A 21,666-nucleotide genomic window follows, 5' to 3' on the forward strand; every position below is an offset into this window, starting at 1 on the left:
CCACAGGCTGAGAACCGCTAGTCTATGGTAAATGCACACCGTGTCAGCCCCAGCCCCAGGTATTGTTAGTTCCCTTAGAGAAGCAGATAGGTTGGCTCCCTGGGAATTCCTGCTTACCGGCATAGAGTCTCCAGAAGAACCCCAGAGGACTTCCGCTCTATTTCAGTCCCCACCTTCCTTTTGTGGGGCACCAAGACAGGGTGTGGATAAAAGAAGGAATCCAGTCTCTTCTACTGAGAACTCCTTTACTTCCCAAGGCAGCTTCAGGTGCTCCATTTGCTGGGTGCGGAGGAGGGTGGAGCGGGCACACCATGCACACTTCTGAGTATAAAGGAAATGGTGGGGCTCAGGGAAGAATAATCATGAAATCTTTCCCTCTTGCTTCTATTCCAGGGAAGAGGGATTTCATGGAAACAAATCAGAAGCAGCTACAGAGAAACAGAAATTAGGGTACCCTCCCATTGCTCCATTTTACTGCATGAAAGAGGATGTCCTTGCTTATGTTTTTGACAACGTGTGGAGCAAGGTTGTGGGCTGTATGGAGCAGTTGACACGTAGTCACTGGGAGGGATTTGCTTCTGGTAAGGATCCTAATGAAACCAATGTGAAAAATAATTATTTATGATTTACAAATCCCAGTCAGTCTTTCTGTGTGTGACTGTGGTGCTGGCCAAACCCAGGACCCTGTGTGTGCTAGGCAAACACTACCACCAAGTTACAACACAGCCCTTTTTTATTTTTAATTTTGAGACAGGGTCTCACTGAGTTACCCAGACAGGCCTTGAACTTGTGATCCTCTTGCTTCAGCCTCTCAAGTTGCTGGTATTACAGGCCTGTGCTACCAGGTCTGACTCTAAGAAGTCAAGGCTATATGCTTTATTCATATAGTTCCTGGGTATGAGAGATAGCAGAAACCAATGTTTTTCTTATCTTCCCACACACATCACAATACTTCTAACACCAAATGTGTAGGAGTATTCCCACATATACTTAATAGATTCTGCCGTAGAGTCTCACACACCATCTGAGTGTGCTGTGCTTGAATTCTTACACTACCTGGAAGGTAGCTTTATATCCCACAAGGGTTCAGTTCCACAGCCTATCCCACCTCATACCTCACATGACACTTTGAAGCCTCAGGCTGTGACCTGTACTTCTATCCCAAAATTAGAATTCATGAGACTCCTCCTTCCTTAGGTTTGATTAATTTGCTAAAATGGTGCACAGGACTCAGGGAGAGACTTAGGCTTGCTGGCTTAGGAAGATTACTACAAAGGATGTGGATGAACAGCTAAATAAGAGATGCATAGGACAGTGTAGGAGGAGGGAAGGCCTTAGCCACACCGCCCTCCAAGCACCTTCAAGTGCTGAGTAGTTGGGAAGGTCTTCTGAAGAAGACGTTTGTTTGGGTTTTCATGAAGTCCTCATTGTGTAAGCAGGACTGATGAAGTAGTGGGCCATTGATGATGAACTCAACCCTCAGCTCCTCTCCTCACAAAAGTCAAGAGTATGGCTAAAACTTCAAACATGGTCACATTGTTAGTTCCCCTGGCAGTTATTGCTCCTCCTCACACCCATCCTGAAATTGTTCAGACTCTCCCAACCACCAGCCATCTTCTCAGAAAGACACTGCTGCTTTGAAGACTCCAAGAGTTTTAGGAGCTGTGTGCCAGAAACTAGGTAGATACCAAATATGCTTTGTGTATTATATCAGAGTGAGTCTGATTAATGGTGGCGTTTCAGAGAGAAACTAGCAGAGAACTTAGTGAATATCTGAGAATGGGGGCAGTAATGAGGCCTCATCTCTGGTCATCAGATAGAGCTTGTACTTTCTCCTCCAACGTATCTATGAGAAAAACCATGTAAGTGGCATGTGCTTCTTAGACTGTCACAGTGAAGAGTAATTAACACAGAGATACTTCACATCAGTGTAAAATTTGGTAAGTCCTGTTCTATGTACATACCATGAAGCCTTCACTACAGTCAGTACAGTGAACATCCATCACTCCCAATAATTCATACTCTTTATAAACCTTCCCTTCTGTTGTTATGTGTTGCATCTATTACCAAAAGATGCTTCTGCTGAAAGAAGCCAGACAGAGTGTGTGCTGGTTTGAATGAAAATGGCCCCCATAGGCTCATAGGGAGTGGCATTATTTGAAAGGATTAGGACATGTGGCCTTGTTGGAGTAGGTATAGACTTGTTAGAGAAAATATGTCACTGGGGGTGTGCTTTGAAGTTTCAAATGCTCCAAGCACAGTGTTACACTCTCTTCCTGCTGCCTACTGATGTCGATGTAGAAGTCTTAGCTGTCTCTCCAACGCCATGTCTGCCTACACACTGCCATGTTTCCTGTATGTAAATCTCTAAACCTGTATGCTAGCCCCAATTAAATGTTTTCTTTTATAAGAGTTGCCATGGTCATGGTGTCTCTTCACAGCAATGAAACCCTAACTAAGACAGAAGTTGGTACCAGGGACTGGGGTATTGCTGTGAAAGGCCTGACCATGCTTTTGTTTAGAGGAATATGGACTTTGGGACTTTGGATTAGGAAAGCAGATAAGTGCTTTCAGTGGGGCTTAATGGGCCATCCTAGTGGGAACATGGAAGACAGTGGTGCTGAGGGTGGTTTGAACTGTGGGGGCCTGGCTCAAGAGGTTTCCGAGGAGAAGAATATTTATATGTGGCCTAGAGATCATTCTTGTAAAATTTTGATGAAGAATGTATGTGGCTGCTTTCTAAAAAAATGTGCCTGAAACTAAATTGAAAAGTTGTGGATTAAGAGCTTTGGCAGAGGAGATTCCCAGACAGCCTAGTATTGACTGTGTTCATGTGGTTATTAGTGACCTCCTTATGCAGATCAATAATGAAAAGGAGCAAGCTGAGCAAGGAAAAATACAAAATGTACAGTTTGAGAAGAAAAGGAGCTCCAGGAAGTATAAACAGATTAAAGAAAAGCCTGATGCTAAGTGGAATAAAGGGAGTGGTGACCTCAGAGCAAGACCTCACCCAGCTAAGCTTCCAGTTTGTGAAAAGGAATTAAAGAAAAGCTCAGCACTTGGGAGGCAGAGCAGATGGATCTCTGAGTTCCAGGCCACTCTGGTCTACAGAATGAGTTCCAGGACAGCCAAGCTTAAGCAGTGAAGGAAACCATCAACTACAGAAAGCTAGTAAAAATGTATTTGAATTAGGAGACCATATTCTAGTCCAGGCAAGCAGGAGAGCTTGGAAGCTTAGGCTGCATGGTTTTGGCCTTAGTGTTAAGGAGCGACTAAGGAAAGCCGCTGAGGCCAGGCATGTGTCAGGGGTGTTCCTGAATGGAGGCTTAGGCCATTGCATGAAGCTGTGAAAGTGAAGCATGGATTGCCTTGGAGATCCCAAGATGTTATAAATACCACGCCATAAGAGAGCTGCTAATAGGAAGTGGAACCAGTCTAAGAGAAAGAAGTGTGTTACAGTCAAAAAGCTGAAAGGAGTTAGAGATCTGAAGAGGACTTTGACATCAGACATGGAAATTCGGAGTTTGCCCAGCTGGTTTTCAGTCTTGCTTTGGTCCAGTATTTCCTCACTATGTTCCCTTTCCTTCCTTTTGGAATGGTGATGTATATCCTGTGCCATTGTAGGCTAGGAGTATGTGATCTGCTTTCTCATTTTGACTTTACAGGTGTTACAGTAAGAGATTATCATGAGTATCGGAGACTTTGAACTATGAATAGTGTAGAGACTGTGATAGACTGAATGGGGACTTTTGAAGTGGGACTGAATGTAGTTTTGTATTATGATATGGCTACAGGCCTCAGGGGGCCAGGGAGTGGACTGTAGTGGTTTGAATGAAAATTAACCCCATAGGCTCATAGGGGGTGACATTATTTAAAAGGATTAGAACACATGGCCTTGTTGGAGTAGGTGTGGCTTTGTTAGAAGTGTGTCACTGGGTGGCGTTTGAGATTTCAAAAGCTCAAGCCAGGCCCAGTGTCACACTTTCTTCCTGACACCTGCTGACACAGATAGAAGTCTCAGCTACCTTCTCGGCTCCCTCTCCAGCACCAGGCCTGCCTAACACTGTCATGTTTCCCACTATGACGATAATGGACTAAACCTCTGAACCTGTAAGGCAGCCCCAATGAAATGTTTCTCTTTGTAAGAGTTGCTGTGATCATTGTGTCTCTTCACAGCAGTAGAACACTTAAGACAGAGTACACCATCTCACCACATTTACACAGCCGTCCACTCAAACTGCAGTGACAGACAGCAGATCACTCACTGTGTCGGCTCTTCATCTCAGCATAATGATTTTAGATTTATCCATCTCACTTTGTGTGTCTAATTCCTTTGATTCCTGGATATTAGTTCATGAAACCACATTTTATCAATTTACCTACTGATGGACGTTTGAATTGCTTCCCACTTGAGCTATTAACAAACACTAATGTACAAGAATTTAGGGTATGTATTTCCATTTCTCTAGGCAAATTCTGAATATTAGAATGACTGGGTTATATGATTAGATAAAGATTTTGTTATAAATTATATGTTTTTCTTTTTGTTGTTTTTGTTTGTTTGTTTGTTTTTTCGAGACAGGGTTTTTCTGTGTCGTTTTGTTGCCTGTCCTGGATCTCGCTCTCTAGACCAGGCTGGTTTCGACTCACAGAAATCTGCCTGCCTCTGCCTCCTGAGTGCTGGGATTAAAGGCATGTGCCACTGCCACCCAGTGTGTTTTTCTTTATCACTCAAATTATTCTAGAACTTACAGCTTTAAATAATACATACTGTTGTCTCACACATTTGTGAGCCAGAAGGCCTGGAACAACTTAGCACGTCGTTTGTTTAGGGTCTCACAAGACCAGGCCGATGTTGGGTTTTTATATGGAGGCTAAGCTAGGACAAGGTCCAGTTCTCCTGTGTGTTCCAGAAGTCGATGGGTCCTTGTGACTGTGATTTTCATGGCAGCTTTATTTTTCAAAGTTAGCCAGAGTAAAACAATGAAGGAGCAGTTCATGTCTAATAGCATCAGATGACTAAACTAGACTGAAGTGGGCTGGAGAGACAGTTCAGGGGTTACAAACAGTGGCTGCTGTTCCAGTGAGGACCTAGGTTCGATTCCCAGCACTCACCTGGCAGCTGACAACTCTCTATAACTCCAGTTCAGGGGATCTGACACCCTCTTCTAGACTCCACAGGCACTCCATGCACATTATGCATGGACACAAAAGAATAAATAAATAATAGCTTCATGTTTCTAATTACCTCCTCTTCCTTTTATACTGCCAGTTTCCTATTCTACTAAAAACGTTTAGCGATAAAATGAACTAAAAAACACCATATGAAATTACAGAAGACCAAGACCTAAAGAAACAGGAAAGAGCCTGTGTTTGTGAATTGGAAGACCTACTGTTAAGATGGCAGCACTTCCAAGTAGATCTGTACGTTCAGTGCAGTCCCTATCAAAATTCCAACTGCCCGAGCTAGAGATGTGATCACAGATGTAGTAGAGTGCTTGACCTTTCTATGCAAAGTCTACAAAAGAGGAAAAAAAGACCAAACGAAGTCAGCTGCATGTCCTGAGAAATGGGCCAGCAGATCCTGAAAGTCACCTGCAGGGGCCCTCAACAGCTAAAGCAAGAGTGAAAATGAACAAAGCTAGAGAACTAACTTCCTGATGTTAAAACCCTAAAATACTGCTTTCTCAAGACTAGCAGAGGACAGATACATCAGCGTAGTAAAAACAATGGTTTCCACGGGGCAGCCAAGATCAGTCAGTCAGGTGACATCGTTCCAATAAATACAGCCAGAATCAACTTAGAAGCGGCTGAAATAGGCCAGGGAGATGGCTCGGTGGCTAAGGGCGCTTGCCCATCAGACCCAACAACCTGAGTCAGTCAGTGGACCCGATACAGAAAGAGGAAAGAAAGTCTAACAAGTTGTCCTCTGAGTTCCATAGCACGCCGTGGAGTATGTACAGCCGCACACATGCCAATAAATGATGAATGCAAACATTTTAAATAAAAAACTTATTCTCAAAAATGAATCACAAACTAAATTTGAGTGAAAATTAGGAAAATCTCAGAAGGAAGTGTATAATAAATGGATTAGGACATCAAAAGTATTCATAACAGAAAAAAAGTAAGTTGGGTTTCAGCAAAATTAAAAAGTTTGAAAAAAATTAAAAAGTTTGTGCATCAAGGGACATTCTCAGGATTGTGAAAGATCACACATAGGACAAAATAATTATAATCATATACCAGAGGAGATAAAGAACTACAACTTAAAAAAGAAAGGCCATACAACCCAATTTTTAAAACTGAGCAAATGCCTTCAACAAATATTTCTTCAAAAACAATCTATAAATAGTCAAAAGTCACATGAAAAGATGGTGTACATCAATTAATCATTAGGAGAATTCATTTAGATTTAAATAAGAGAGAGATGTTTTTGCTAAAATGTAGTGAATCCTTTTGTTTTTGTTTGTTTGTTTGTTTGTTTGTTTTTCAAGACAGGGTTTCTCTGTGTAACAGCCCTAGCTGTCCTGGAACTTGCTCTGTAGACCAGGCTGGCCTCAAATTCACAGAGACCCACCTGCCTCTGCCTCCTGGGTGCTCGGATTGAAGGCGTGCCCCTGCACACCGGCGTGAATCCTGTTTGAGGGCAAACAAATGGGGAAGGTTTGCAGAAACTGGAACCCTCATGGATTGCTGGTGCAAATATAAGTTGTACAGCCATTGTGGAAGGTTCCTAAAATATTAAACACAAAAGTACCATGTAACCCAGAAACTCCTCTACAAAGTATATGACCAAGAAAACTGGAAACAGTTTACACAAGAACTGCTTACATGTTCATAATAGTAGGATCAGAAATAGACCCAAAATGGCAACTCAAGTGTCTATCAGCTAATGAATAAACACAATTTTGATATATGCGTGTGTTAGGAACTAAATTGTGTGCCCTCTAAAATTCCTGTGTTGAAGCTGTAATCCTGCATGTGCTTTCGGGGCATTTAGGGAGGTACTTAGGGTTCTGTGAGGCCAGGGGGTAGCAGCACCCTGAATCAGTAGGTTCCTTGTAAGAAGATGAAACACCAGAGATCTTTATTTTTCCACACATACACAGAGAAGAGGCCGAATGAGAACGTAGCAAAGCAGGTAGCCATCTACAAGCCAGAAAGAGCAGCCTTATGAGAGCCCAGCCCCGATGGCATCTTGATCTTGGACCCCAGAACTGTGAGAATATAAGTGTCTATTGTGTATACTACCCAGACTGTTATTTTGTTAAAGCAGCCCTGACAGACTACTACACCATACAGTAGAATACTATTCATCCATGAAAAGGAATTACGTACTGAACCATTGTTACAACATGGATGAACCTTGAAAATATACCAAATGAAAGGAGACAGACACAGAAGGCCACTTACAGTATTAATGTACTGTTTAATTCATATAAAATACCCCAAGCAAACAAAACCACAGACACAAAGTCATTTAATAGTTGCCAGAGGAATGAGGAAGGGACTTGGAGTGATAAGAATTTTCTGAAATGACACTGTGGTGAAGATTGCACAACCCTGAGCACACTTTAAAACTGGCATACACTGGCCGGGCGGTGGTGGCGCACGCCTTTAATCCCAGCACTCGGGAGGCAGAGCCAGGCGGATCTCTGTGAGTTCGAGGCCAGCCTGGGCTACAAAGTGAGTTCCAGGAGAGGCACAAAGCTACACAGAGAAACCCTGTCTCGGAAAAAAAAAAAAAAAAAACTGGCATACACTTTAAAGTGGTTTATGAATCTTACCTCATGACAAAAAACTTGTAAACAAACAAACGAAAAAACTTCTAGCCTGGGGCTGGGGAGGTAGCTCAGTGGTTAAGAGCAATTGCTGCCCTTGCAAAGAGTTCAGGTCCCAGTACCCACATGGTGGTTGATTGAAAATCTTCTGTAACTCTAGTTCCAGGGGATCTGATGCCCTCTTCTGTTCTCCATGACTACTACATGCATGTGGTACACATACATTCATATAGGCAAACACTCAAACACATACAATAAAAAATTACTAAAATCCTTAAAAGTCTAGCCTGAAAAGTATTTTTTAACATTCTTTGTACACAGATCTTCTAGTTATTTTTTTTGTGTTTAAATTTTTCTCTATTCTTTCAACAGTTTACCTCCCAGTACTTTAAAGATATTGTCTGTGGTCCTCTCCTTTGTGTTACTTCTAACAAGAAGCCTGATGTCATCTTATATATATATGTTTTTCACTTCTGGCCTGGAACCATCTGTATAGACAAGGCTGACTTCCAACTTACAGAGATCTACCTGTCTCTGTCTCCCTGGACCTGGTATTAAGGGCACACATCACTACACCCAGCCTCCAGCTACTTGTAATATTTTCTCCTTATTGCTGGTTTAAAGCAATTGATGATGTGCTTTGATGCAGTTTTCTTCCTGTTTCTTCTGGGTGGAGGTGCTGGGTTTTCTGGATCTGTAGACACAGGAAGCTTCCTTTGGAGTTTTCAGCCATTCTTTCCCTTCCCATGCATTTGTTTCTCATTGTCTGTCAGGACTCTGGTTATTCATGGGTCTGTCTAATCCCAGAGCCCTCAGATAACTTGGGCTTTAAAAACCTTTTTCTTAAGTTCTCCTCTCTGAGAAGCTCACACCACCCTGGGTATGTGTACAACTGTGCTTTTCTTATGTCTGGCTGTCTATAATAGCCTCCGTCTCTTTCCTCTCCCTTAGTATCCATGCTTAAATCTATATTAATAAAGTTATTTTTAATAAACTACAGCCTTGCTTCAGATTTCTTTTTTCCTCTTTATTTTAGTATGGATAAATCTATGTTGTTATGCCTTCATATTAACCAATCTCTTCTGCGACGTTAAGTATACTACTAAGTTTATTCACTGTATTTTTTAATCTCAGCCATTGTGAACTCAAAGTATTATCTGTATGATCTTTATACTTCCGTGCCCCCATTTAGTGTTGTGAAAAAGTAGAGTAATGATGGGTATTTAATCACACGCCTGTAATGCCAACACTCTAGGCTGAGGTAGAAGGATTCTAAGTTCAAGACCAACCTGGGCTACATAGTGAGATCCTGACCAATAGAATAACTTGGAACCTGTTCCTGACTTTGGTTTTGCTTACTTTGCCCTCTTCATTGTGAGTTGTACTTTCTTGTCCCGTATCTCTGAGGTTTTGATCTTGGAAACTGACTTAGGTAATTGCAAAGCACATCTCGTTAGTTTATATCTCCAGGATTTACTCTTTTATTACTAGTATCTGTTGTCTTGAAAGCCAACGTATTGTGGCTTTCCCAAGCCGGGTATGGTGTACACCTTTACTCTCAGTGGTTGGGAGGTAGAGACAGAAGGATCTCTGTGAATTCAGGCCAGCTGGGGATACAAAGTGAGACCTTGTCTCAAAAACATTATAAGAATAGATTAGTACCTTTTATACTCTTCTGCATGTTTTCTTTCAACATGAATGTTAGATTGTGATGTTTGCTTATAACATTTTTCTTTTTGTTGCTGTATAGTATTCATTATTTCTACTCATGTAGTTTATGTTTTCTGCATAGAGTGCTGTTAGGAACATCTTCATGTGTCTTTTAGGGGACCATGAACACTGGGTATATATTTGCATAGCATTGGTAGGTCATGTGATAAACTATGCCAATGTCAGTGGCATCTCCTCCAATTTTTCTCATGTGACTTCACGTGTGTGCACTCTCTCAGCTGTTGAGTTCCAGTTGTCCAGCCTGCGCTGTGTTTGCTGTTGTCTGTATGTATTCCCTTCTGAAACCCAAGAGAACAGGGCTGACACGCTTCATTAAAATGACCTGGTCAGGCCAGTGAGAGAGCTCAGCAGGTAAAGGTGCTTGCATGCAAGCCTGATGGCCTTGGTTCGATTCCCCCAGTCTCATGAGGTGGCAAGAAAGAGCTGATTCCTTAAAGTTGCTCTCTGACCTCTACACATAAGCCTTGGCACATTCGTGCCTGCGAGCACATGCATGCCTGCCGGCACATGCATGCCTGCCGGCACATGCATGCCTGCCAGCACATGCTCATTCTCGATTCCCCACCCCCTCCTAGACACAATTAAAAAAACAAAAATCAACTGGTTAGCTTGTAGTGGTGTGCACTTACAATCTTAGCACTTGGTGGAGACAGGAGGATGAGGAATTGAAGGTCAGCCTCGGCTACATAAAACCCTGTTTCTAAAAACCTAAATTAATTAATTAAATACAATGAGGTGGGTTATTTTTATGAGGATTTGAAGCCAGAACAAATGTTAAATATAGGGCTGAACAGACACTCAGCAGTTAAGAGGACTTGCTCTTGCAGAGGACCTGGGTTTGACTCCCAGCACACACGTGGTGACTTACAACCATCTGTAACTCCAGTTCCAGGGGACCTGACATCCTCTGATTATCCTTGCTTTCCTTTTTTTAAAGATGATTTTTATTTTATGTGTACAAGTATTTGTCTGCATGTATGTGTGTGCACCATGTGTGTGCAGTGCCTGCAGGGTCCAGGAAGATGTGGTGTGGACCCTGAGACTGGAGTTACAGACAGTCGTGAGCCATCATGTGGGTGATGGGAATCAAACCTGGGTCCTTTAGAAGAGCAGCCAGCCCTCTTAACCTGTTGTTTGTTTGGTTGGTTGGTTGATTCGTTTGGTTTTTTCAAGACAGGGTTTACTGCCTGTCCTGGAACTCACTCTGTAGCCCAGGCTGGCCTCAAACTCAGAGATCCACCTGCCTCTGCCACCCAAGTGCTGGGATTAAAGGCGTGCGCCACCACCGCCCAGCTTAACCTGCTTTCTGATACACCCCAGGACCACCTGCCTGGCGGTGACACCATCCACCGTGGGCTGGGCCCTCCCACATCAAGCATTAGTCAAGAAAATGCCGCACAGTTGTGTCAACAGGCCAGTCAGACGGAGGCAGTCCCTCAACCCAGTGCCTTCTTGCCAGGTGACTCTAGTTTGTGTTGACAAAAAACTAACCAGCACAGAAGCCAACCTGCAATTTAGTCACGTGACATCCTGTTAGGCTTTAAACTGAGAATGTCCCCAGTATTCCTCTCTTTCACAAATGCAGATGTATAAAAAGGGCCTCCTCCTCCTCCCAGGAGCCTCAGCATTGGCTGTGCACAGAACTTACACTCTGCAGTCCTCACGTGACGCACCTTGGGCCATCAGTGCAAAAGAGGTACAGAACTAACTGAGCTCTCAGAGGCTACACTCCTTACGTTTGCAATCATTCTAATTCTAAATCAAGATGGTTTTTGAAATCAAAACTAGGAAGAAAATACTTAGCTTTAAATTATTATCATGATTTTAACCCTCATTTGCCAATGGGGAAACAAGCTTCGCTGCTAATTGTTTCTGAAAAGTGAGTGTACGATCTCTGAATTAGACAGTAAACCGGATGATGGTAATGGAAATGATTTAGAGACTATGAAGACTACAAGAGTTCATGTTGGTTTCATTGAGAAACATGATTTATCCTCCACTTGATTTTCAGTTGTGCTTAATGATAAAAAGCTCAAAAATTCTGCAGGTCAGGCTCAAAGGGTAAAGGAGCTTGCTGCTAAGCCTGACAAACTGAGTTCGATCCCCCGAACCCAGTTGGTGGAGGAGCAAGCTGTCAAGGTGTCCTCTGACCTCCATACGCGCATCATAGCACATGTACACACACACAAATAAATAAATAATACAAAAATTTTAATCTCAGTTCCCTGTGGGACTAAAATGTAATTTGGCAGTTATGACAATAGTGCTTCAAACAATCTTGCATATTTCATGTCATTCATATGTAAAGCTTTCTCTGTGCTTACCAAAGAATAGTAGGTTGGTCACTGTTCACTAGACAAATTATACAAAACGATGGTGAGTCTGTATTCCTACTGCCTAGACACAGGCTTCTGTGCTGAATCTTGTCAGTGCTGTTCTTCAGGCTTTCATTTTTTGGATGTATAAAAGGATGTTTTGTGCGTTTTTTTTTTTAAATTACGTTATAATTCGTATACAGAAAAAGAAAACATCCTTTTATGTTTTTTTTGAGGCAGGGTTTCTCTGTGTAGCCCTGGCTGTCCTGGAACTTGCTCTGTAGACCAGGCTGGCCTCAAACTCACAGAGATCCTCCTGCCTCTGCCTCCCCAGGGTTGGGATTAAAGGGGTGTGCCACCACTGCCTGGCAGATTTTCCCTTTAGATTTATTTTTATTCATGGTGTGAGTGTCTGTGTGTGTCTCTGTGTCGGTGTGTGTGTGTGTGTGTGTGTGTGTGTGTGTGTATACATGTGTGAGCTGGTGCCAAAGAGGCCCAAGGAGGCTGTGGGAACCCTTAGAGCTGTGGGTTCAGATGGCTGTAAGCTGCCTGATGTGGGTGCTGGAACCAAACTCTGGTCCTCATAGAGAACAGCCAGTGTTCCTAACTTCTGAGCCGTCTCTCCAGCCCCAGATTTCCCTCCTAGTTCACCTTTCTTTAACCTTCTGACAAAGCTTCAATCTCAGTTTAGAGGCTTTTGTAGATTTATTGTGTTCTTTTAAAAAATTGCTTCTTTTTATATTTTGCACTTACTCATAGTTTCAGGTTTTTTAAGAAAAATCTTAGCTTTACATTCAATGTCTGTCCCAGAGCTGACAGTGCTGTTCCATTTGCTCCTTTTCAGGGGCTGGATCTCCATGTAGAAAATATGATTTCTAGTGGTTTCTAGTTTCAGTGCATTGTCCACGGCAGTGCTTCAGTCCTCAGGTTGTGGTAACCTCCAACCATAAAGTTATTGTCGTTGCTATTTCATAACTAGTTTTGCTACTGTTATGAATCGTAATATAAATATCTGAATGCAGGACATCTGATATGCGACCCCTGTGAAAGGGTTGTTAGACCACCAAGGGGTCGAGACCCACAGGTCGAGACCCACAGGTTTATGGGCACTGAGGTCAGGATTGATGACCTGAAGGTTCTGGAGTTCTACAGTAGTCACTAGCAACGTGTGGCTCTTTAACTTTAAAAATCGTGTTCCACAGTCACAGTAGCCACATTTTAAGTGTCCCATGGTGTCATCTCTGTGGCCACCACACTGGGCAGCACTGATGTAAAACATTTCCATCAATTCCAAAGGTTCTGTCATAGATCTTTGCTTTTCCTTCTGCTTGGCACCACCAGCCGTCATCAGCCGGGAAACCACTTTAAACTGAGCTCTCAGCCTGCGGGCTTGTAACTGCCGGTGCGTGCCGCTGAGCTGCAGAAGTGAGCGAAGCCTTTCTAGAGACTGCTAGCTGTCAGGGAGAGTGTCTCAGTACTGTCAACAGAAGATAGCTCTGGATAATGGATCCTGTTCCTTTGCTCAGATGATGAGAGTAACGTTGAAATTACCAGACTGGATTCTGGAAGTCCCTGTGTGCTGAACGAACAGCATCCTTTGGTCTTACCTCGAATGCCGCAGTCCAAGGTGCTGTCCATCACCTCAAATCCGGTAAGCCCCAGACAGATCGTGAGAACCCAGGACTGCTTTTGCAGAGGAAGCTTGCTCGGTGTTTGCTTTGGTTGTATTATTTCTGGCAAGGTTCATAACAACATAGTCATATTGTTATGTTAAGAGATGGTTTCACTGTATAGCCCAGGCTGGCCTCAAACTCAATGTATAGCCCAGGCCAGCCTTGAACTCATAATCCCCCTGCCGCAGCTTCTCAAGTGCTGGGATTACAGGTGTATGCCACCTCTTCCAGAAAGAGGAAGAAAAGTATTCTATGGCAAAAGAGATAATTAAAGAGCACCGAACGATGGCTAGCTCAAGTTGGTAATATTAGAACTAGGATTAACTCTTTATAAGGCCTTTGGAATTTAAGTTATTCAGTGGGACTTAGGGAGAGATGCATCCTCGTTCCAGCTACTCAGAAGACTGGCACAGGAAGATGACTTGAGCTTCCCATTCCAAGGCCAGCCTGGGCAATACAAAGAAACTGTCATAAAAAAATTTAAATAAAAAATAAAAAATAAAGAGCAATGAATGATTGAGAACCAGTGCTCTGGGGCTGGAGAGATGGCTCAGGGGTTAAAAGCACTGACTACTCTTCCAGAGGACCTGGGTTCAATTCCTAGCATCACATGGCAGCTCACAACTGTCTATAACTCCAGTTCTGAGGCTCTAACACCCTTGCATAGACATACATTCAGGCAAAGCACCAATGCACATAAAATCAATCTTTTTTAAAAAAAAGAAAGAAATGGCAGTCCTTTTATAAAGAAGAGGAAGAACCAGCACTCTAGGCTAGAGAAAGATGAGTGTGCAGAGGTCGGGATCGTGTGCTGATGAAAAAGATCAGTTCTTTGCACTTACTTTTTTCTACTGTTCCAAAATCTGCTCATGACTTTACTATTTCGGTCTTCTTTTCTCTTGTAAGCAATAATAATGCTTCCCCCTCCCCTATGAGAGTTGCCATTGATTTCCATCTGTGTGGATCAGCTGTCACTTAGAAATACAGAACAAAGAAAATAGCCCTGTTCTCTTGACAGTGCACTTTGCGGGCTACTGGCCAGCTTCTAAAAGTGAAGGCACAAGGCTGGGGTGGGGTGTATAAAAATAACTCACTGGAGACACTAACATTGCGAACATAGCAAATGGAGCGGGTGTCTTCACCAACCGATGTCTACTTTTGACACATAGATGAGTTTCTGTCAAGCAAGTGGTCACCAGCCAAATGTGAATGGCCTCTTGGTTCATGGGATGCCGCTACAGCCAAGGAACCTCTCTCTGATGGACAAGCTCCTGTAAGAAGCTCGGCTTTTCATTCCCTGGAGAGCTTGAGTAGAATGTGAGAAACAGAGGAAGAAGGACTGAGGTTAGGGGTACTGTAGCAACAGGAATCAGAGTCAGCTCTGAGGTTCCACGCTCAGGAAGTTTGATTAGGGGAAAATGGGTTTCTTTTGGGTTCTGTTTTCAGTGACGCACCACCTTCAGAAAATGTGGAGAGATCAGGTTTGGGGACTGACTTAAAGGTCACCTAGTAAAGGATGGTAGTTGAACTCACAATCAGACAGGAAAGGAGGTGACAGAAGAAAACACTGAGCTAAAGTCTACCCCACCCCCCTTTTTCTAGTTTTCAAGATAGGGTTTCTCTGTGTAGCCCTGGTTGTCCTGGAACTCGCTCTGTAGACCAGACTGATCTTGAACTCACAGAGATCTGCCTGCCTCTGCTTCCCAAGTGCTGGAATTGAAGGTGTGCACCACCACGCCCTGCTAAGTCCATGCCTTTTTAATTAGAAAACAGAAGACATGAGTGAGTGGTTACTTAGGAAGACCAGAAAGATCTCTAAGCCTCAGGGGCTAGAGCTTGGGCATTCTCCTTCCCAAATCCTCCAAACACCAAGGCCCTGGATACAGTCCAGGCCTGACAGGCTGAGCAGTCAAGTGGCAGAGGCAGGCTGCTCAGTTCTTTCACTCTTCACTCCATTTTGTCCCTAGATGTCTTAGAATTAGCAGACTTCCTGATATCTTCGTAAAACAAACAAAAACCAAACAGAACCAAGCCCACTGCCATATCTGAAGAGCAGCATTAGCCATGTTTGTCTGAAGGCTTATGGGAGACTTGCATCCCTCAGTTGTTTATGCATACGGGAATCTATTCTGTTCTTCTTACCCTGGGCAGCATGAGGCAGGGACCCTTGGCTTGTCCCCAGCTTGAAGGCCTCCAGGACTGAACTGTACTCCTGTAAGGTTCCAATTAGCTCAGCACTTTAAAGGCTTATTTGTTTTGTTTTTTCGAGTCAGGGTTTCTCTGTGTAGTTTCGGTGCCTGTCCTGGATCTCGCTCTATAGACCAGGCTGGCCTCAAACTCACAGAGATCCACCTGCCTCTGCTTCCCAGGTGCTGGGATTAAAGGTGTGCGCCACCACCGCCTGGCTAAAGGCTTATTTTTATTAGTATATATTAATGTTTTGCTTCCACATGTGTGTGTACCATGTGTGTGCAGTGTCCATGGAGCCCAGAAGAAGGTATTAGATTCCCCAAAACTTAGCTACTATTTCAATATCAAAGTGAGAGCCACACTGGTGCCTCAGATCTACCCTGAGGACATTTCCTCAGCTCAGAAAGTGCTTCGAATATTGTAGGATCTGAATGGGAAGCACTAAGTGCCTGTCAGCCTCGACTCTCCACAACGGAACAAGGGACTGTGTGGCAAGTGGATCCCATTCTAGTAAGTTAGGATTGAAACGGGTCATTGTCAGGTTCACACCTGTAATCCGAGCACTTGAGAGGCCAGGCAGAAGGATCTCAGATTCCAGCCTGGCCCAGGCTAGCTAACAAGCCCCCATCTCATTGCCTCTCATGCCCAACTCCCAGATAGCCTCTGCAGGCCACTTTCTCTGTTCTTCCCTGAATGTCTTAGGCTAAGGCTTTTTACCCTGAGCCTTGTCCTCTTTTACACTATGGTTTTCATTGTGGGTTTCTGATTTGGCCACTAGAGATCTTGATGACAAGCTGCTTATGAGGCCTGGCTCCAGTTCCGTCCTTTCAAACAGAAATTGGCCAAACCGAGCCCTGGAGCTCAGTACATCATCTTTGTCATATACAGTGCAGTCCGCCAGGAGACGCAACCCCCCACCACGCACCCTTCATCCCATCAGCACAAGCCACTCACGCGCCGGGACGCCATGGCCTGCAGAAGAAATCCTCAGAGGATCCCGAGTGTAGGTTTCAAAAGCTGAATTTCTGAAACTGGTAAAACTAGTACCAATAGTTATGGGAATAGTAATAGAGAATGAGTTTGAATATAAGATTGAAGCTATGCCTAGAAACTAATAATTAAGTAGTCACACAATGGATTGTCTGAGTTTAAAGCCAATTCAATTTTTTTATTTAAGTTTTAGTGAAATTCAAATACTGGGTGAGATTATCCGGTTGATTCTGCTGAAGATTTGTATATATGAAATTTAAAGGAGAAAAAAAAACTCCAAAATTGCTTCCTTTTCTGAAAATCTAGATGGCTTAAAGCTCCCAGAGCACATTAGACTTAGGCCTGCTTACTGCACTGCTCATGGATTTGCTTGTGTTATTACAACTTGGCTTTTGCATCTCGGTTTTGCTGGTGGGCTATGCAGGCCAGTGACGGCAGACACGCTCTCTTCTTCCTCACCAATGCCCCTGGGTCGGAACAATCTGCTGCCACCTATTGGAACAGCTGACGTAGAGCATCTGAGCACCATGGGGCCACAGCGGCCAACAGTAAGTCTCATTCCTACAGCCTTCTGCCTGTATCCTGAAATCTCAAGGGCAGTGGTAGTTGTGTAGCGCTTACAGAGGCCTTAGTTCACTCTTCCTCTGCAAAAAGAAACCGGGTCCCAGGTCGTGAGTGAAGTGGGGTTGGAGCTGTTGGCAGCAGGTACATGCGTGGCGCCCGACACTGTTAGCTGTTTCTCCTCTGCAGAAACCCCACGGTGACTCCAGCCGAGCTCGAAGTGCAGTAGTGGACGAGTCTAACCAGCAGCCCCAAGAGAGGCTCCTTTTACCTGTCTTCTCCAGACCCAACACAACTCAGTCATTCTTGGTAAAGTGCTTCCTGTTTGTCAGTTTTGGAGGGGTTAACACAGCGTCTCAGATAGCTCATGCTGCTCTTGAACTCCTAATCCTTCTGTCCCTAGCTCCCAAGTGCTGGAATTACAGGGGCTAGCTACCTACCCAACTCCTGTTTGCCCTTGGTAGCTGGGGAAAGGATGGGGGGCAGGGTATAAGTTTGACAAACTTAGGACTTTATCTGGTGGCATGATTAAGGAAAAAAAGTTGGATGTTCTAATGATAAAAATACCGTTCTAAGTGTACCTCCTGAAAATCATCAGTGGTCCCCATCCTCATTCTTTTGGTAGTAAAACGTCCTATTTGTAAATTAAAATCTTCAGCAACTTACTCCGAGCATAAACAAACACAACAAACTCCAGTGCGTATCCAGCCAGCCTAACTTGACTGTCTCCACCGCTCCCGTGGAATGTACCCCGAGAAGCGGTGTCACACCGAGGGCCTGAGTACCAGCTCAGTTGGCACTCTCCCATGGCTGTTTGAAATGGTGACACTTGCCTCCTCACTCACTGTGCACTTACTGGCCCTTTTACTCTTAAGGAGGGATCTGAAGAAAGCCTGACAACTGGGCCATGTATGGACCTTGCACACCTGTAGGTCCGTGCATGGCCCTGCCTCATCTGCTTTGGCAAGAGGGTTTGCAAAGCATAAGGATGTGATTGGGCACATGTTTAGTGCTTACCTGGGAATTCGGTGTCCTGCACCAGCTTTCAGAATGATGGCATTTGTAACTCATGTATCCCAACTTGACCCTTGAACCATCTTCTACTAACAGTGGTGGGAGTTCATACCTGTATGTTTCAAAAGGCTCCCATGACAGAGGACAACGTGGGCATCCAAAACTACAGAAACTTACTATTTTCATTACAGAAGCCTTTGCTGCCTCTGTGTAGCTTCTGTGGCTGCCTACAGTGCTTGGGCTCCATGGGCATGTAGCCTAGCCTAATAGATGAGCCCCAGACCCCAGAGAGACACTGTTGCCAAAAACAAAGTGGACAGCTCCTGAGAACCACACCATTAAACTCTGGCATGTGCACAGTATATGGATGCACACTCATACCGCATATAGACACAAATAAAAACAAATTAAAAAAAAAAAAGTTGGGGCTAGAAAGATGGCCCATTGGTTAAGAGCACTGGCTGTTCTTCCAGAGACCCCAGGTTCGATTCCCAGCACCCACATGGCAGCTCACAGGTATCTGTAACTTCCTGGTAAGCATACATACACACAGTCAAAATATCTATTACAAATAAAATAAAAATTAAGAGATAACAGCCATTGAATTTATGGTCCGGTCTAATCCAATATGACTTCTTACCTTGATTACTTATGCAAAGAAATGGTTTTCCAAAAATAGTCACATTCCAAGTTCCAGGTTGATATGAATTTTGAAGGGCACTATTCAACTCAAAATTTTATGGGGCTTAATTTAGAGGAAAGGCCAAAAAGGAAATGTAGTTCTGATTCTTATGATTCAGTGTGAACCCCAGAAAACCTAAAACATCTTTTGAATTGGTCTCATTAGACTCAGAACATTTATTAAATAATGTTTGATTATGTTCTATAACTATGTTCTTTCCTTTCAAAAGTAAGTTTTAGTTGCCTTAGGAATAAAATTCAACATATGAACACTTCAAAATCTCTCTAAAATAAGTTTGTAACAGTAAAAATTGCTTGCCTTAGCATTATTTTCCCCATTTTCGATCATAAAAAAAGATGAAGTAGCAACTGGATATAATTAAGAGTATGAGCTCCGAACCTTAGGCGGAACCTTGGCCTCAAACTCTGTCCCTTGGCACTCTCATCAAGGCTAGGAGTCAGTGGCCCTCAGTTCAGGACTGTGGGACTGCTGCCTGTTTCTGTAAGTGAAGCTTTATTGAAGCAGAGCCACCAAGCTCATTTGCCTGTAGCTACTTTCACCTTTCCACAGCATGGTAAGTCATCGCAGTAGATACTGTGTGGTCCACAAAGCAGTCTGCTAAACCCTAGTCTCCACAGTGTGCTACCCTCACCAGGAAAAAGCCCTCCCTCCTAATTCAGGCTCTCACAGATGGCTTCACTCAAGAACACCAGCAGGTGTTCATTTTAGTTTTTACATTTGAAATCCCTTGAGGTCACTTTGGTGTTTTGTTGTTGTTGTTGTTATTTTCGAGACAGGGTTTCTCTGGGTGGCCTTGGCTGTCCTGGAACTCGCTCTGTAAACTAGGCTGGCCTCAAACTCATGGAGATCCACCCGCCTCTGCCTCCTAATTGCTGGGATTAAAGACATGCACCACTACAGCCAACTGAGGTAACTTTGAAATGTTTGAGTTTCATAAAGCTAAAAACTAAATGGGAAGTTAAGTTTCATCACATGGTGAAATCATAGGTGTCCTTTCCTCTCACCGACAGCGTGGATTCTATTTCAGTGGCATGCTGTAATATCAGATGTCATTCACTGGGCCAGCTATGATGTTGCAAACCTGTAATCCCAACACAATGGAGGCAAAATAAAGCAGCCTTTTGTATCTAATTGTAACATTACACCATATGAATTATTTTTAAATGCTAAGATTTTCTTAAAGACATATTAATATAAGTTATAGAACATGCAATCCTTACAAGTTAGCAAATCTCTTTGTGGGCATCTGACTTTGGAACTTTCTTCTTGGAATTGAACATAGTGCCCCCAAGTTGGCAGATGAGTTTTTCATTGTTAATGTCAAGGTTTTCCTGTGTGTTTGAGTGAGATGTTCCCCATAGTGTAGGGCATCTGATAACTTGGTCCCTCGCAGTGGTGCTGTCTGGGAAGTTTAGGAGGTATGGCTGGCTGGAGGAAGTATGCTATTGAGTATGTGTGGGAGAGTTTAAAGACTCCCACCATTGCTAGTTAGATCTGCTTCCTGCTTGAAATTCAAGATGTGGACTCTGCAGCTCTTCCTGCTGCCATGCTTCCTGCTTCCCTGCCTCGATGGACACTAAACCCTTCCTTCTGTAAGTTGCCCTGGTCATGGAGTTTATCAGAGCAGTTGAAAAACAGCTCATGCAGTCTGTAAGCCTCCAGCAAGGATCTCTGGGAGAAGCTGCATCCTAAGATTTCTTTTCTTTTCTTTTAGCCAGACACACAATACCGAAACTCGTGTGCCTCTGAGTATCCTCACCAGGCCCGCCCTGGCAGGGGGTCTGCAGGTACAGGTGGGCTGCAGTTCATGCTTTTGTCTCTCTTTAGTCCTACACAGTCTCCTTTCCTGCAGACTTGTCTATATTTACCTATCCCTCGTCTATGTAAATCGTATTAGCATCATTTTGGAAGATGGCTATAAAAGAATGGCCAACTGCTCAAAGCCAAAAAGTTCTAGATTTCTGCCTTTTTAAAAAAAATACCAAGTAAATTATCTTTAAGGTAAATTACTTTTTTTTAAACAAAAATTTGGGGGACTGGAAAAATGGCTCAGTGGTTAAGATTATTTGCTGTTCTTCCAGCGAACCCAAGGTTCCCAGCATCCATGTCAGGCAACTCACAACCACCTGTAAGTCCAGATCTGAGAGATCAGACTCCCTCTTCTGGCCTCTACGGGTACTTACACATGTGTGGCATACACTCACAGGCCCAAACATACACAGAAGTAAAAATACATCTTTTTTTTAAAGCCTCCAATCTTCCTACTCCATCAGCTACACTTTTAGTCAGATGTTAACTGAAATGTGCATCTTAGTTTTTTAATGAGTAGGCTCCCAAGCAAAACTAGGCTACAGCTTGGTTTTGCTTTGAGACAAGAGTCTCTGTTTACCCTGATAGTCCTGAATTTACTATGCAGACCAGGCTGGCCTTGATCTTAGAATCCTCCTGCATCTGCTTCCCAAGCGCTGAAAGGTATGTCAGCAAACCCGCTTGCTTTTACTTCTTAGACGAGTTGTTTCTTCAGTAGCGTAAACTATTCAAACATGACTTTTAAAAGTGCCTCGGTGAATGTGTGCTTCTCAGTACTTAGAGACAGTCTTCAAATTTAAAGTCCACTAGTAATTTATGCAAAAGTCCCTCAGATATGAACTTAATTGTTGATTACCAAATACAAACTATTTATTAATGTTATTTTGTGCAATTCTGTG

General features: G+C 43.4%; 1 protein-coding gene across 2 annotated transcripts in view; it reads left to right on the forward strand.

Moving 5' to 3' along the window:
• The window catches only part of Fam149b1 (family with sequence similarity 149 member B1), a 39,969-nt gene that overhangs the window by 17,736 nt on the left and 567 nt on the right, over positions 1 to 21,666 (forward strand). Inside the window, exons 7-13 of one of the 2 annotated variants that reach the window (XM_059273790.1) lie at positions 394 to 581; positions 13,354 to 13,478; positions 14,670 to 14,773; positions 16,469 to 16,693; positions 17,105 to 17,228; positions 17,431 to 17,550; positions 20,673 to 20,751. In XM_059273790.1, coding sequence (XP_059129773.1) covers positions 394 to 581; positions 13,354 to 13,478; positions 14,670 to 14,773; positions 16,469 to 16,693; positions 17,105 to 17,228; positions 17,431 to 17,550; positions 20,673 to 20,751 — 965 coding nt within the window. The remainder of the gene's footprint in view (positions 1 to 393; positions 582 to 13,353; positions 13,479 to 14,669; positions 14,774 to 16,468; positions 16,694 to 17,104; positions 17,229 to 17,430; positions 17,551 to 20,672; positions 20,752 to 21,666) is intronic. The other variant, XM_059273791.1, reaches the window with a different exon arrangement.

Source organism: Peromyscus eremicus, chromosome 9 (assembly GCF_949786415.1).
Source record: "Peromyscus eremicus chromosome 9, PerEre_H2_v1, whole genome shotgun sequence".
Lineage (NCBI taxonomy): Eukaryota > Metazoa > Chordata > Mammalia > Rodentia > Cricetidae > Peromyscus > Peromyscus eremicus.